This window comes from Giraffa tippelskirchi, chromosome 10 (assembly GCF_054371585.1).
Source record: "Giraffa tippelskirchi isolate mGirTip1 chromosome 10, T2T-mGirTip1v1.2.pri, whole genome shotgun sequence".
In the NCBI taxonomy this organism is placed as follows: Eukaryota; Metazoa; Chordata; class Mammalia; order Artiodactyla; family Giraffidae; genus Giraffa; species Giraffa tippelskirchi.
Window position 1 is genome coordinate 93238612 of NC_137284.1, and position 17242 is coordinate 93255853.

The 17242-nt window shown below is 36.9% G+C and overlaps 1 protein-coding gene across 2 annotated transcripts in view; it reads right to left on the minus strand.

Annotated features, from left to right (window-relative positions):
• Positions 1–17242, minus strand: part of SYPL1 (synaptophysin like 1) — a 31939-nt gene that overhangs the window by 3748 nt on the left and 10949 nt on the right. For both annotated transcript variants that reach the window (XM_081535910.1, XM_081535909.1), the window contains exons 3-4: positions 4990–5111; positions 3561–3768 (exon numbers count right to left, since the gene is read on the minus strand). In XM_081535910.1, the coding sequence (XP_081392036.1) occupies positions 3561–3768; positions 4990–5111 (330 nt within the window). The remainder of the gene's footprint in view (positions 1–3560; positions 3769–4989; positions 5112–17242) is intronic.

Here is a 17242-nt window from a genome sequence, read left to right on the forward strand (position 1 = left end):
ACAACAGTCATCTTCTGCAGGGTCTAAGATTTTTACATGGAGAAATCAAAGTTTTATGAAGCCCTCATCACAACCTTATCTAACTAAGCCTCTCCCTCTTGGGATCATATATCAGACTCTGTTATCACTAATAACTGTATACCTCCATAATATCTGTTTTAATCACCCCTCTCAAATATCACCTCTTTCTAGCTCATTCTCTTTGGCACCCCAACCTTAAAACTTCTTTGACCTCACTGACATCTACAATCTGATCTCCATTTCCCTCAATTTAGATTCTAAGGTTCTCCATTATAATCTCTTACGTATACTCTCAATCCCCTTATCCTCCCCTGCTTTCTCATATTGTTCTGGCAAACCTCTAACTTTAGTTAAATCTAATGCTCTATGATATGAATAGTGAAATGGTGAAAAGCACATATCCAGGATGACTTGTCTCTTTTTAAATTCATGGCTACAAAATTTTAAGAATGCTCATTATATCAAGAACAACAACAACAAAATCTCCTTCAAAACACCCTGTCACTACCAGTTTTCTATTAAAGTGTTTGCTACTTATTACAGTTCAAGAATAGGAGTGAATTTTTAATATTTTGGATAATTTCTTATTGAACTAGTAAGAAAAAAATTTACTCTCCTTAATCTATTCTGCTGGGGAACTAGAACTCTGTCCACTAGTACTGGCTATAAAAATCTAAGTAACACTTTTTTAAAGTATGTATTTGGATAGTATAAAGTGTAAGTTTCCATCTCCTTTGGTCTTCCTTTAAATTAACAACCAAAGTGGGAACAATGTAAGATTTGTATCTTTTAATGATGTATTCTGAGCATACACAGGTATGCTCAAGACTGTGAGTTCTCACTATCTGCAGCAAAAATCTCTCCAAGCTCAGAAATGGGTTTTGGAGCTTATCACAGAATTTTTTTTTAAAAAAAATAAAGCTGGTTAGTTTTAAATTACTTTTGCCAATGAGCTTTTAGTCATTTATGTCAGATAAATACCAGTGATCACATATGAGATATAGAAACTGCTATATATAGCTTGTCTACCTGGTCAAGCTGGCACTGAATAAACGCCTTGCATTAGAGAACCGAAACAATGACTAATTTTACAAGCATGGTGGCAGGGTATTTGCATTTAAGCTCTCCACTGCTACTGGTCCTCTTTAAAAAATGTATATCAAAGAGAAAAGAATAGAAACATTAAGTATTTTGCACTGCGGGAGTACTCCCCTTTTTGCTGCTGTACTCTGCTGTATTTTGTGCTGTGGCAAACGTTTTCTAAGCACTTGCTAGAAAGAGCTGATAATTAGTATGAGATTATCACATGTTAAATTCTCTCTGGGCTAAAGTTCATCACTTTGACCAATAGATGTCAAATCTTAATTTTAAGGTTTCTTCCTTCCAAATTCCTAATCAAAAAAACACAATATTTTTTCCTGATTATGCTCTTTATGTCCAAGCTATTAATGGCTTATGGATGACATTTTTATATTTCAAAAGCAGGTTCTTTTCTGACAATGATGCATGAAGTAAACTTAGGATGAGGGGAAGTGGGAGAAAGTGCGGGCCTCTGAAGACAGTCCATGTGACCCAGAACTCTAGCTAGTTCTACATGAACGATGCCACCTGGAATTATGCGATGCACAGCATGCCTGTGGCAGCCCTAGTTTGACCAGTAAGAAGGATATAATTCATAACAGAGCTTTAGGATTTGGGATACCCTATCTTTGTTTGGTTTCGTTTTATGGTATTTCTGATCCTCCACACAGCCTAGAACCCTTAAGCTCTCGTTATTTAACATAAAAATGTGCTGAATTTACTTAAAAACTAAAGTTGATTTTAAAATGTCACAACTGAAATTCTCCTAGAGATATCTTAGCAGAGAATTGAGAGCACTGATGAAAGAGCACACCGTCATTAACAAATGGTACTTTAAAAAAAACTCATGTCATGTTTGGCTATAGTTAAAAATTTAGGTATCACAAAAAATTTTTTTTACATTTATATGGTTAAGGTAAAATCCAAAATTTAATTTAGAGGCTGGACTTTTACAAATAAGAAGTATCCATCATACATTGTATCAACAAAAAACCACTTATGGGACTAATTCTGGATTATGTCTCTATAGGACCAGTATTATTTCTCTATATGATCACTCTGAGGTGGAAAATTACTTTTGACTTTTCTGAATGATACAACTAGATCAGTTTTATAGTTTTATTAGGCAGAAAAAGCCTCCTCTAAAGTAGATTTGAATGCTGCTTTAAAAACTGTCATATTTTTAAGGCTTAATAAACAAAATAAGAGAAATAAAAGGTTCATTGCTAGATTTAACTTAAAATTTGTTGGGATAATGACAAGATGTCAAGAAACATCTTCATTTAGAATTTAATCTATAAAGAACTTTAACAAAATATAAATAAGGCTTGAAAAGTCCACAGAAGTTACAGATTACTAACATGAAATTTCTGTTAAGTACTGCAAATTAAAATGGCTGATGTCTAGCTTTTGAAAGTCACTTAACAACCAAGAAATGTTTTATGAAAATATCAGGTTTGAGAATTTCTTCTCAGATACATGAAATGGAATAAATATGATGGATAAAATATTGTTTTATTAGTTACTTACCATTTGCATTCTTATGATCCAGGCAGCAAAAATTAAAAATAAATAAGTAAATAAATAAAACCTGTTATTTAATAATTTGGCCTATCCTTTAAAGTAACTTCACAAATAATAAGCAGATGTGAATAGTTACTGTTTTCATAGGATATAAATGATCAGTATCACGAAAATATCTCTGTTGTCCCTTCAAATCAGTAACACCAATACTGACTTTGTAGTTATTCTTTGGTAGTGGAGGTCCACTTTAAAACTACAGTTTATCTCTGGATTTGCCACCAATAATCTAGGGGAATTCTACTAACTAAATCTCAGAGATTATTTTTATTTCTAGCTCAGTAGTCCCTGAAGCCCAAAAAGGTATTAGGATTTCAAATCCAAATCCTCTGTTGCCATCTTAAAGATTCAGAATTAGCTCATGAATGCCACTAATGCTAAATTCTATAATTTTTATAGAATTACCTTGGTCAGATTTTAAATTAAAGAATTTAAGAATATAGACCAGGTGTCAGGTATAAAGGGGGTATCTGAGAAAAGAGAAAAAAGATAAGAAACAGGAAAACAGTTATGAGACTACTAGCACTGTTAGCAATTCTTCAAATGAAATACATTAATTTCTACTTAATTTCCCTGCTATTTGCAACCTAATATGCTTTGTCACATATTCGAATTCTTTCCAGGTTAAAATGGAGTTAGATACAAACAAACCAACCTCTCTCTGTATAAGGAGTACAGAGGAAGTGTTGCAAACAGGCTACAAGAATTGGGTTAAACATGACAAGGGCAAGCATAATCTTGTGGCAGAAGTCAAGACATGTTGAAACTGGTTTATGCCAAGAGTTTTTTTTCCCAGTGTAAGAAAATCCATATTTAAATTCAAATATAATATATACCTACATAAATTATTTTTGTATAAAAAGAAAGTGATTACTTACAGTCATGGGAAGCTTTCGACTATCACGATACAGGTTCGTGTAACCAACATAGAGCAGAAGAGCAGCAATGCAGTACAGGAAGACAAAGACTGCAAAAGTAACATAGAACTGCGCAGAAGAGGAGTAATCTCCAATAAGGACAAAATTTTTCCAATCTGTACCACAGACATTTAGACCTTGAGGTGTCTGAAATGATGCTTCATTCAACCTATTAAAAAAAAAGGCACAAATTCAAGAATTACTTGGACTCTTCTAACAGAAACACATAGGCAGAATATTTAAGTAAAATATACTCCCCAAATATATTAAAACACTTTCCTTTTAAAAAAAAGTGAAAAATTCAAATATTTAAGTAAATTAAACTTTTCATAAGAAAAGTATATAAATAATGTATTACACCTGATACTTGGTTTATGATAGATTGAATACAAACTGAATTAAACACTTTCACACCCAGATACTATCTTCCTGTAACAAAAACTTAGCAGATTAAGTGCATTGTTACAAAATCGTTTACAATTTGAGAAACTGTATTCCATTCTAGGAGGCTGAGTCTGTGTGACTAGCACCAGGAGAGTCAATTATAATGATTCACATTTTAACTCTCATTAATTAGATAACTCCACAAAGTCTTTAATTTTCCCTATCCATAAATCACAAAAGCACTACCACTAAAGATGCTATAACAGTTCCTATACAGGAACTTTATAAGAGAAGGACTGAGAGATGGAGAGGCAAAGATTGATTACCAAGCACTTGCTATCTGACATATCTTTAATGTAAGATTTTATTTAATCATCAAAGCAACCTTAAATGGTTTAAATTCATTGAACAGAAAAACTGAGTCTAGAGAATTAAGCAAGTAGTAAGTGGAGAAAGATTCACACCCTCACTTAAACACAGGAAAGATGGAGTAAACATTTAATGAATACTGAGGTCAAACAAAACAAAATAGCCATAAATATTCAGAAAATCAAGATTTATGCTGCTGAAAGAAACATAGGAACTCTTCACTTTATATAAATACACGTCTTAAAGCTACACATTGCACATTAATAACTGCAAGTACATGAGAAAGTTGGATTTTTCATAAGCTGTGTTTGCTTCTACAACATGGCTTCTCAAACTAAGGTGACAGAGCAGTCTTGTTTTGAAATTTCCAATCTACTGTGGGACGACAGAATAAAAGTGTCAAGGCAATGTCATATGAAAGTTTCTGAATGCTTACTGTCATTTTCTGTATTTATTTCATTACAGTTCAGGAAAACAGTCCGCAGATAGGCACTGGTCCACACACCATACTTTCAGTAGCAATGGTCACTACTTACACATGAGCATGAAATTAAAAATGTGTAACTCCCAAGATCAATAAGTTGTTGGGAAATCTTAATGAGTGAAAAGAGTTGTTAAACCACAAAAGCAAACTTACCTGAATGGATAACCAAAAGCAGCTGTAACTGTTTTATTCTCAGGACCTTTAGCACAAGACACTTGAATTTCTGTTTTGCCCTTAAAACCTCCACAGGTAGCAAAAGCAAAGATAGAAGCAATCTACACAAAGACCAAAGAAAGAAAAGAAGAAGCATTACTTTACCCAAACATAGGTCATTAAAATCTTAAATACAGTGACTATTAAAAATTGTCTCACTAACATTCTTAGAATTCTTATTTACAAATGAAGATGGTGAAAAATATTTAAAAATGTATCTGTAACCTCTATGACCTCCCAGCTTCATGCACTAGTCACCAACTTAATTATGAACACAGGCAGACCTTATTGTATCTGTTACCTTCCTATGTACACTGCTTATATTATACAATTTCTTCTATGACTGCTTTGGTTTGTCTCTGAAACAACGGACCCTTCATTCCACCCCAAAACCATGATCACTCCATGACAACTAATACTTCCTTTCTCTTTTTTCATTTGTTATTTGGCTACGTCAGGTCTTAGTCACATCATGGGGAATCTTTTGTTGCAGTGAACAGACTCTCTTGTGACATGTGGTCTTCAGTAGTTGTGGCCCGCTGGCTTAGTTGCTCTGTGACGTGTGGGATCTTAGTTCCTTGACCAGGATTGGATCCTAGTTCCCTGACCAGGGATTGAACCCATGCCCTGCATTGCAAGGCAGATTCTTAAACACTGGACCACCAGGGGGAAGTCCCAATGATTTCTTAACAGCAAGTCATGAGTTCAAATTTCCCAAGCTGATTCATATTTTTTAATAATAAGTATTTTTTTCAGAGTCTGCACATTATATTTGTTTAATATAAAATTTGTTAAGTCATGGGTTTCTCTCCATAGCCCCACAGTTCTTTCTCATTTATTATTGAAGAAACTAGGCCATTTGTCTTACAGAGATTTCCATATGGCATGTGGCATAATTCCTCTATCTGTATTTTCTAAAGAGGCTAGATTAAACTCTGGTTTGTGTTTTCTTTTCTTTACTTGTTTTGTCTTGTTTATTTGTGAGAATGCCAATTTTTAGTTGGTTCTCTTGTCATGATGTTAAGATGAATTAGTGGGTTCAGGTATTGTCAGCCTGATCTATCCTTTAAACTTCTCCATTAGACTTTCCTCTAGTGGTTTTAGCAGCTATGGATGGTCATGACTTGGTTCCATTATTTTATTAGAGGTTGGGAAATGTAGCATTCTGTCATTTCTTTGTTTGTTACCTGGAATTCTCCTGCGCCTGTGCAGAACTTTGTCACATAATCATTTTGGTTAACCTGAGGTATGGTTCATAGGAGGCAAACAGTATAAATGCTTGGCTCTTTATTTTTCTTTACCAATTTTTAGAATAGTAAACTAGTTTCTTAATATCTTCCAGATGTTAACAACTGGATTATTTTTAGCATTATTGTAAATTAGGTTTAGTATATTTTATGTTTTCCAACTGTTTGCCTTTATTTTTTTAATACTCAAATTGTCTTGTATTTAGCTAATGGTAGTCTCAAGTGGCTTTCCTTTTTTCCCCCTTGACTCTCACAGTTTTTGATAGTTTACTTGTTTTCTGGACACAATATTTCAGGATAAGACTGTACATTTCCTGCCTTTATTGTGGTTTCAGCCAGTCTATTATCTCCAGGGAAACTTAGTTCCTTGAATGAGAAATGATAGTTACTAATCACATTCTGGAAACTGGGGACCATACTTTTAAGATAAGGAATTTTTAAAAATTGCTTTAACTTGAAATATAGTTGATTTACAATAAATTTCTGCTTTACATCAAAGTGACTCAGTTATATATATAATTTTTTTTTCGTATTTTCCATTATAGTTTATCACAGAATATTGATTTTAGTTACCTGTGCTATATGATAGAACCTTGTTTACCCATTCTATGTATAATAGTTTACAACTACTAACTCCAGACTCCCTTCCCTCCCTCGGCAACTACAAGTCTGTTCTCTTTGAGTCTATTTCTGTTTCATAGATAGGTTCATTTGTGTCATATTTTAGAGTCCACATATAAATTATATCATATGATATGTGTCTCTCTCTGACTTACTTCACTCAGTATGACAATCTTTGGATCTATCCATGTTACCGTTAATGGCATTTCATTCTTTTTTATAGCTGAGTAGTGTTCCATTGTATGTTTATACCATGTCTTCTTTATCCATTCATCTGTTTATGGATATTTAGGTTGTTTCTATATCTTGGCTATTATGAATATTGCTGCTGTGAAGACCAGGGTGCGTGCATCTTTGTGAATTATAATTTTATCCAGATATATGCCCAGGAATGAGATTGCTGGATCATACAGCAACTCTAGTATTTGTTTATTGGGAAACCTCCATACTGTTTTCCATAATGGCTGCACCAATTTATATTCCTACCAACAGTGTAAGAAGGTTCCCTTTTCTCTACACCCTCTCCAGCATTTGTTATTTGTAGACTTCGGTAAAAAAATTTTAATAATGAGAAAAGAAGCTGGCCATGTTAGCCATGCTAGCAGAAAGGAAGAAGAAAGGAAGAATTCAACAAAGCAAGGGAAAGCCAAGTGTGGGGTCCTTAGAAATAGCTTAGGATATTGGAGGGAAACTGTATTCCTTGCTGTGAGGGGAAGATGAGAATCCAGATTGTCATAATGTGAGAAACATTTTAATTGCGTCATTATTTTGTACTCCTAACAAAAAAAGTAATGTCCATTAAAAAAGAAAAGAAGCACAAAGAAGTTAGGAACTTCCCAAGGTTACATAGCTAATAACTGCTAAGTCAAGATTCAAATTTGGGCAGTCTGGCTTCAGAGTTTGTTTTTAACCAGGATTTTATACTGCCTTCACCCTACCAAGCATTGGTTTTCTAAAATGTTTTAAAAAAAAAAAGGAAAAAGGCAGTAGTAATAGTATTTACTGCATAGAGTTATTGTGAAGGTTGAATTTAAGACTCAATACAGTATTTAGCATATAGTAGCACATGCTGAGGAGAAGGACACGGCAACCCACTCCAGTCCTCTTGCCTGGAGAATCCCAGGGACAGAGAAGCCTGGTGGGCTGCCATCTATGGGGTCATACAGAGTCTGACACGACTGAAGCGACTTAGCAGCAGCAGCTGCAACCTCTCAACAGATGTGATTTTATTTTCCTGAGTATAACATAGAAATTAGTATAACAGCCCATATAACAACACATTTGCTCCTATTACAATGTACCTACTAAGTATTAGTATGAAATTCAAAGGAAGTCTTATCTATTAGTATCAAAATCAAAAGGGGATAAATTGAAACCCAAGGGTAACTATAAGGCCAAGAAACTATAAGCAGAAATGTTATTTCATGAGCTTATAAGGCCTCACTTGTGGCTATTTCCAGGTCTCAAAAAGTAGTTGAAAAATTTGTTTCCCTTATCATACATATGCTTAAAGAAATGTACTGATGCTTTCTCAAATGCTATCCACACAGGGAAAAACCTGAAAGCATCCTAAATACTGACAGGGAGTCAAATAAACTGTAATTCATTCCTGCAAGAGAACAGTATGCAGTCATTAAGATGCTGGGCAGTATCTAATGATAGAGAAAAAGGTTCATTACATATAAAGTTTGTTTAAACAATGCATTGTGCATGAGTCTATATCTGTGCACATACACATAACAAAAACTAAAAAGGATATGCATCAAAATTTTAAGTGGTCACCTCTAAAAAGAAGACAAAAGATAATTTCTTTTCCTATTTGTATCTCATGAATTTTCTACAAAACAAAACAAACAAAAACCCAAGATATAGTGTAGTAACCAAGAGCTCAATGTTTCAGCAAATGCTGATGGCTCTATTTATGAAATATATTCAGAACTTGATAACTTTTCCTACCATCATCACAACATCCTCATCTAAGCCACTATTACTTCTTGCCTGAATTATATGCTAATAGTCTTCTAAGTTGATCCTCTTACTTCAGTCCCTGCCTCTTCTTCAATCTATTTTCCACATCAGCTAGGGTCATCTTTTAAAAATATAAGGCAGAAAACTTTATCATCAGCTCAAAACTCTCCACTGGCTTCTGAGTTCTCTCCAAATACAACGTTTATACAATGGTCTACAAGATCCCTTCCTCCTTTTAATACTTCTCATGTAGCTACTTTTTCGCTTGCCAAACCTCTTTACACAAATGTTCTCCCTGTTATTCTTTAAAGACATGGGATAAACTCCTTCAGAACCTTTGTACTAACTATTCTCTCTGCTTGGAATACATGGTTAGCTTCCTACTCCACAGCTCCCTGTTCCAATGTGACGTTATCAGAAAAGCCTTTTCCTAACCATACTATATTAAATAACAGTGCCCATCCCACTCCACGTTATCAGTTCTCTTTATTTGTACTGATCTATTTTTCCTCCATTATAATCAACAGTGTCTGACAGTACTTCATTATTTGTTTGTCCATTTTTCTCTACAATGTAAACTCAAAGAGAGCAGGCACTGTTTTGCTCAAGGTCACACAGTTCAATTCAGTTCAGTCGCTCAGTCATGTCCAACTCTTTGCGACCCCATGAACTGCAGCACGCCAGGCCTCCCTGTCCATCACCAACTCCCTGAGGCCACCCAAACCCATGTCCATTGAGTCGGTGATGTCATCCAGCCATCTCATCCTCTGTAGTCCCTTTCTCCTCCTACCTTCAATCTTTCCCAGCATCAGGGTCTTTTCCAATGAATCAGCTCTTCACATCAGGTGGCCAAAGTACTGGAGTTTCAGCTTCAACATCAGTCCTTCCAATGAACACCCAGGACTGATCTCCTTTAGGATGGACTGGTTGGATCTTCTTGCAGTCCAAGGGACTCTCAAGAGTTTTCTCCAACACCACAGTTCAAAAGCATCAATTCTTTGGTGCTCAGCTTTCTTTATAGTCCAACTCTCACATCCATACATGACCACTGGAAAAACCATAGCCTTGACTAGACGGACCTTTGTTGGCAAAGTAATGTCTCTGTTTTTTATTATGCTGTCTAGGTTGGTCATAACTTTCCTTCCAAGGAGTAAGCGTCTTTTAATTTCATGGCTGCAGTCACCATCTGCAGTGATTTTGGAGCCCAGAAAAATAAAGTCAGCCACTGTTTCCACTGTCTCCCCATCTATTTGCCATGAAGTGATGGGACTGGATACCATGATCTTAGTTTTCTGAATGTTGAGCTTTAAGCCAACTTTTTCACTCTCCTCTTTTACTTTCATCAGCTCTTCTTCACTTTCTGCCATAAGGGTGGTATCATCTGCATATCTGAGGTTATTGATATTTCTCCTGGCAATCTTGATTCCAGCTTGTGCTTCCTCCAGCCCAGCGTTTCTCATGATGTACTCTGCATATAAGTTACATAAGCAGGGTGACAATATACAGCCTTGATGTACTCCTTTTCCTATTTGGAACCAGTCTGTTCCATGTCCAGTTCTAACTGTTGCTTCCTGACCTGCATACAGGTTTCTCAAGAGGCAGGTCAGGTGGTCTGGTAGTCCCATCTCTTTCAGAATTTTCTCAGTGCAAGTCTGGTATCAAAACCTATCCTATATTGTTGAACACTGACATAATGCCTCCCATGGATTAATCCGGGGCCTTGAATCAGGCCATCCATAATCAGGATCGTAACTATCCATGGAATTTTTTTTCCATGAAGAAAGAGATATATGTAAAGGAATTTAGTTACAGATATGAAGAATCTGGTATAATGTCCACACATAGTTTGGTATCTTAAGAGTTAAAAAATTAAGAAAGAAAAATACTATTTCAGCATAAATATATATGAATATACAGTGAGAACACAGGGCCAGGAAATGAGTCCTGGGCATATATCCATATTTTGAATTAGAAAAAAGAAACAGGACACACACAACTGAATCAACAGAATAAAGAGGCCAGAAGCAGACTTGTGTGTAGAGACAAACTGTATCTAACAGAGCTGGCTTTATAGGGCACTAAGGAAAGGAGAATGGTGGTTTTAAAGATACATCCACAAATTCCTTGATACTCCTCCCCTCAGGAGGTGGAGACTTAATCCCCACCTACCCCACTTAAATGTGGATAGAACAGTGACTTGCTTCTAGTGAACAGAATACGGTAGAAAGAATGGGATGTCCTTTCTGAGATTAGGTAATAAAGAGACAACAATTTTTATCTTCATTTCTCACTCCCTTGAATCATCTGCTTTGGGGGACACTACAAACTATCAGAAAGTATTTGCAAAATTGTTACAAATGATTAGTATTTTCTAGCATACAGATCTAGGACAGACTCTTGCTCATGCATACTACATGACAAGCATAAGAACGTGCACAGTAATATTGTTTATAATATCAGAATATGGGGAGAGGGGAAGCAACAAGAAAGCAGACAAAATATATTGGTATACAGTACTTACAATGAGAACTTATACAGCAATGAAGATGTACAACTATAGCTACCTACATCAACAAGGATGAACTGTAGAAACCTAATGTCATTCTTTTAAATGCTCTGTTTACCTGGAGAAGGGAACGGCTACCCATTCCAGTATTCTTGCCTGGAGAATTCCATGGACAGAGGAGCCTAGTGGGCTACAGTCCATGGGGTCACAAAGAGTTGGACACGAATGAGTGAGTAACACGTCTTGTCTACATCACTCCTGCCACTATCTTTGTTCAGGACCTCACCATTTTCCCCTTGGACTAACCCAACAGACTCTTCACTTTTAAACTCATTCTCAATGCTATCTATCTTTTACTGTGAGCTCTAGAGCTGCAGTGTCCATTAAGGTGCCATAAGCCACATGTGGCTACTGAGCACTTTAAAAATGGCTAGCCTGACCTGAGATGGTTGTACGTGTAAAATATACCATGGTTTATGAAGAGTTAGTACGAAAAAAAGAATGTAAAATATCTAATCAATAACTGTTTATACTGATTACTTGTTAAAACAATAATATTTTGGATACAATGGGTTAAACAAAATGTATTATTAAAATTAACCTCCCCTGTTTCTTACTTTTTTAGTGTGACTAGTAGAATGCTTAAAGTTACACTACGGCTGGCATTTGTAGTCTGCACTGTGTTTCTATGGTATAGAGCTGTTTAGAGTGATGTCATACTGATATGAAATAAAAACCTGGTCATGTCATTCCCATGGTTATGAGATTTCCTGAATGGCTTTCCAGATATAAAATTAAGAAAACATATAAAGCCCAAAGTTCTTAATTTGGCATAAGAGGCAGGGCTGAGAAGCACAGCATCAACATTATCTTTCTAGATTTATACACTGTACTCCATGCAAGGACCTATACAATTCTGTCATATTGCACTGTATACTTACTGTTCCTGAAACATACCAAGTATTTATGCCTTGAATGTATGTGTTTTTCTGACAGGATTTCACCCTCCATCCCCACCCTGCATCTCTAACAAGCTCATCCTTTAAGGCCCTGTCCAATTCTTTGCGGTAGAAATATTCTGACTCCTGGGCTGCCACAGACTTGAGTTTACTACTTCTGTTATAGGCATTTTTCTTGTGTATCTTGCTTATTAAAACAAAAACAAAAACCCCAAAATAATAAAAACTAGTTTCCCACTTAAGACAAAATTAGTAAATAAATGGCAAACTGTACCACAACTTATATCTACTACTGTGGGCAGGAATCCCTTAGAAGAAATGGAATAGCCATCATGGTCAACAAAAGAGTCCGAAATGCAGTACTTGGATGCAATCTCAAGAATGACAGAACGATCTCTGTTCGTTTCCAAGGCAAACCATTCAATATCACGGTAATCCAACTCTATGCCCTGACCAGTGACGCTGAAGAAGCTGAAGCTGAATGGTCCTATGAAGACCTACAAGACCTTTTAGAACCAACACCCAAAAAAGATGTCCTTTTCATTATAGGGGACTGGAATGCAAAAGTAGGAAGTCAAGAAATACCGGGCGTAACAGGCAAATTTGGCCTTGGAGTACAGAGTGAAGCAGGGCAAAGGCTAATCAAGTTTTGCCAAGAGAACGCACTGGTCATAGCAAACACCCTCTTCCAACAACACAAGAGAAGACTCAACACATGGACATCACCAGATGGTCAACACTGAAATCAGATTGATTATATTCTTTGTAGCCAAAGATGGAGAAGCTCTATACAGTCAGCAAAAACAAGACCAGGAGCAGACTGTGGCTCAGGTCATGAACTCCTTATTGCCAAATTCAGACTTAAATTAAAGAAAGTAGGGAAAACCACTAGTCCATTCAGGTATGACCTAAATCAAATCCCTTATGATTATACAGTGAAAGTGACAAATAGATTTAAGGGACTAGACCTGATAGACAGAGTGCCTGACGAACTATGGACAGAGGTTCGTGACACTGTACAGGAGACAGGGATCAAGGCCATCCCCATGGAAAAGAAATGCAAAAAAGCAAAATGGCTGTCTGAGGAGGCCTTACAAATAGCTGGGAAAAGAAGAGAAGCGAAAAGCAAAGGAGAAAAGGAAAGATGTACCCATCTGAATGCAGAGTTCCAAAGAATAGCAAGGAGAGATAAGAAAGCCTTCCTCAGCGATCAATGCAAAGAAATAGAGGAAAACAACAGACTGGGAAAGACTAGAGATGTCTTCAAGAAAATTAGAGATACCAAGGGAACATCTCATGCAAAGATGGGCTCGATAAAGGACAGAAATGGTAGTGACCTAACAGAAGCAGAAGATATTAAGAAGAGGTGGCAAAAATACACAGAAGAACTGTACAGAAAAGATCTTCATGACCCAGATAATCACAATGGTGTGATCACTCACCTAGAGCCAGACATCCTGGAATGTGAAGTCAAGTGGGCCTTAGAAAGCATCACTACGAACAAAGCTAGGGGAGGTGATGGAATTCCAGTTGAGCTATTTCAAATCCTCAAAGATGATGCTGTGAAAGTGCTGCAGTCGATATGCCAGCAAATCTGGAAAACTCAGCAGTGGCCACAGGACTGGAAAAGGTCCGTTTTCATTCCAAACCCAAAGAAAGGCAATGCCAAAGAATGCTCAAACTACCACACAATTGCACTCATCTCACATGCTAGTAAAGTAATGTTCAAAATTCTCCAAGCCACGCTTCAGCAATACGTGAACCGTGAACTTCCAGATGTTCAAACTGGTTTTCGAAAAGGCAGAGGAACCAGAGATCAAATTGCCAACATCCGCTGAATCATCAAAAAAGCAAGAGAGTTCCAGAAAAACATCTATTTCTGCTTTATTGACTATGCCAAAGTCTTTGACTGTGTTCAGTTCCGTTCACAATAAACTGTGGAAAATTCGGAAAGAGATGGGAATACCAGACCATCTGACCTGTCTCTTGAGAAACCTGTATGCAGATCAGGAAGCAACAGTTAGAACTGGACATGGAACAACAGACTGGTTCCAAATAGGAAAAGGAGTACGTCAAGGCTGTATATTGTTACCCTGCTTATTTAACTTATATACAGAGTACATCATGAGAAACGCTGGGCTGGATGAAGCACAAGCTGGAATCAAGATTGCTGGGAGAAATATCAATAACTTCAGATATGCAGATGACACCACCCTTATGGCAGAAAGTGAAGAAGAACTGAAGAGCCTCTTGATGAAAGTAAAAGATGAGAGTGAAAAAGTTGGCTTAAAGCTCAATGTTCAGAAAACTAAGATCATGGCATCTGGTCCCATTACTTCATGAGAAGTAGATGGGGAAACAGTGGAGACAGTTTCAGACTTTATTTTTTGGGGCTCCAAAATCACTGCTGATGGTGATTGCAGCCATGAAATTAAAAGACGCTTACTCCTTGGAAGGAAGGTTATGACCACCCTAGATAGCATATTTAAAAGCAGAGACATTACTTTGCCAACAAAGGTCCGTCTAGTCAAGGCTATGGTTTTTCCAGTGGTCATGTATGGATGTGAGAGTTGGACGGTGAAGAAAGCTGAGTGCCGAAGAATTGATGCTTTTGAACTGTGGTGTTGGAGAAGACTCTTGCAAGTCCCTTGGACTGCAAGATCCAACCAGTCCATCCTAAAGGAGATCAGTCCTGGGTGTTCATTGGAAGGACTGATGTTGAAGCTGAAACTCCAATACTTTGGCCACCTCATGCGAAGAGTTGACTCGTTGGAAAAAACCCTAATGCTGGGAAGGATTGGGGGCAGGAGGAGAAGGGGACGACAAAGGATGAGATGGTTGGATGGCATCACCGACTTGATGAACATGGGTTTGGGTACACTCCGGGAGTTGGTGATGGACAGGGAGGCCTGGCATGCTGCGATTCATGGGGTCGCAAAGAGTCAGACACAACTGAGCGACTGAACTGAACTGAACTGAACTGAAGCACAACTTATTGCTTTTAAGATTATTGCCTTTACCTCTCCCTTGGCAGACTGTTGTATCTTTGCATTTGTCCTTATTCAGGGTTTTCAGCGCTTACCTAGCAGAAGGCCTGACATACACCAAATGCTCACTAAATAACTGCTTAACTAAAGCAAAAAAAAGTCAATACTCAATAATGTACAAATAAAACCATATTTCAAGTCTTACATCCTTATCATTTCAAGTTTGTCATTTTGTTATGAGGATAAATAAATGTCATGTTTGCCATTTTGGTCTTTATCTTATGGGAAAAAAGGGATGAGGTACACACTTTTTACTAAATGAAATACAAACAATCTGAGGGTAAGCTATCCAACCATCTCAACTTTCCCTGTATTGTACTAGGACTTTGATTTCAATCAGAACTTATATACTGGCAGCCACAGGTGAAACCTGACCTGAAAACAGATTTATGGTCTTCCCAGTATTCATGAAAAATGTGAATCTGTTGTCAGTATTTTATTATCATTGTGCTGCACATAAAAATTTGGATTTCCCGCATGGGTATGGGGAAACGAAAGTTATAGCAACATCAGACCTATATTCCCATGAAGTGACAGTCCCATGGAGATGAGTGACAGATGACACTTAAGAAATGGTATGTGCTTTCCAGATTGCTGTCATTTTCTATCATCTCTCCACTCCTCAGAATGCATGTTAGTTACCAGTAATCAATGAATTATATTATTCTTTCTTCTTCCAAACAGCTTGTTATACTCATTTACTTTATGAGGGGTTCCAGTAAGCACTTCAGTTTGTACTTCTAGTCTAAAATGAGTAGTAGTGGTATGCTGATTTACACTTCCTTGCCACTTATGAAACTAATCCCACCCCCCGCCCCCACTCTATCCCATTAAGAATGGCTGAAGCTGCTGACATGAAATTCCACTTGTAGGGTAATGACTAAGAATCCAAGCACAGGATGAGAGCAAGCTTCTGTTCAGGTCAAAAGGTCCCATATTCACGACGACAGTCTGAAGTTCCACTTATCTCTCTGCCCACTGGACCCACATTAGAGACACGACAGATGCCTCACTGATTTAGATATTTGTAACTCATATATACTTCAGACTGGCCCTCTAGAATATTACTCTCTAAAGTAGACTGGAGTACTCAATTTAACTGGTGTACAAGAAGAAAATGTGTCTATTTATATCTACTCTTAGACTTAAACAAGGAAGTAAAGCTTCATTAAATTTAATATATTGCTGAAACCCATGTTGGGCCTGTATGTCAGAGAGTCAGATGTTGGGACAGTATGTGGGGTATCCTGAAGGTAAGGGAGTCCCATAACATAGGACAGACAGTGATACCATCACATATTCTTCCAGTTCAGAGTTCATGTATCATAATGTGAGTGTTTATGGCTAAGTGACTTTATAGAATAAATTATTTACTTTTAACCAAACTAACCTTCACAAAATGGACTGGTGGCTTAAAAATGTCTTCACAGAAATTACTCAGTGACAATACAAAAACTCATGTCCAAGAGCATTAATACTCTTTGTGAATTGGATTCATCAGCCACATGACCAGGTTAAAAAAAGATTCTACTTAATCAGAAAAAGTTGGGGGAAGAAAAATTATTAGACAAATATCTGAAATAAGGGTTTTTTAAAATTTGAATGAAATTTAACGAGGTTATATAATATGCCTTAAGATAACGACAAGGTAAAACATGCATCTGGGGCTTTGTGTATAAAATCTTATACTGATAGTCAGTCAGAGTCCCAGTTCCAGCTCCTACTCTGACACTGCACAGCTCACAGAAGATTCTACTGGCGAACATTGGTACTCATCTAATTTAGGGATATCTTTTACATGTTTTTAGTTGCAGGGTCCTCTCTGCTATTTTGTTTCATGATTGA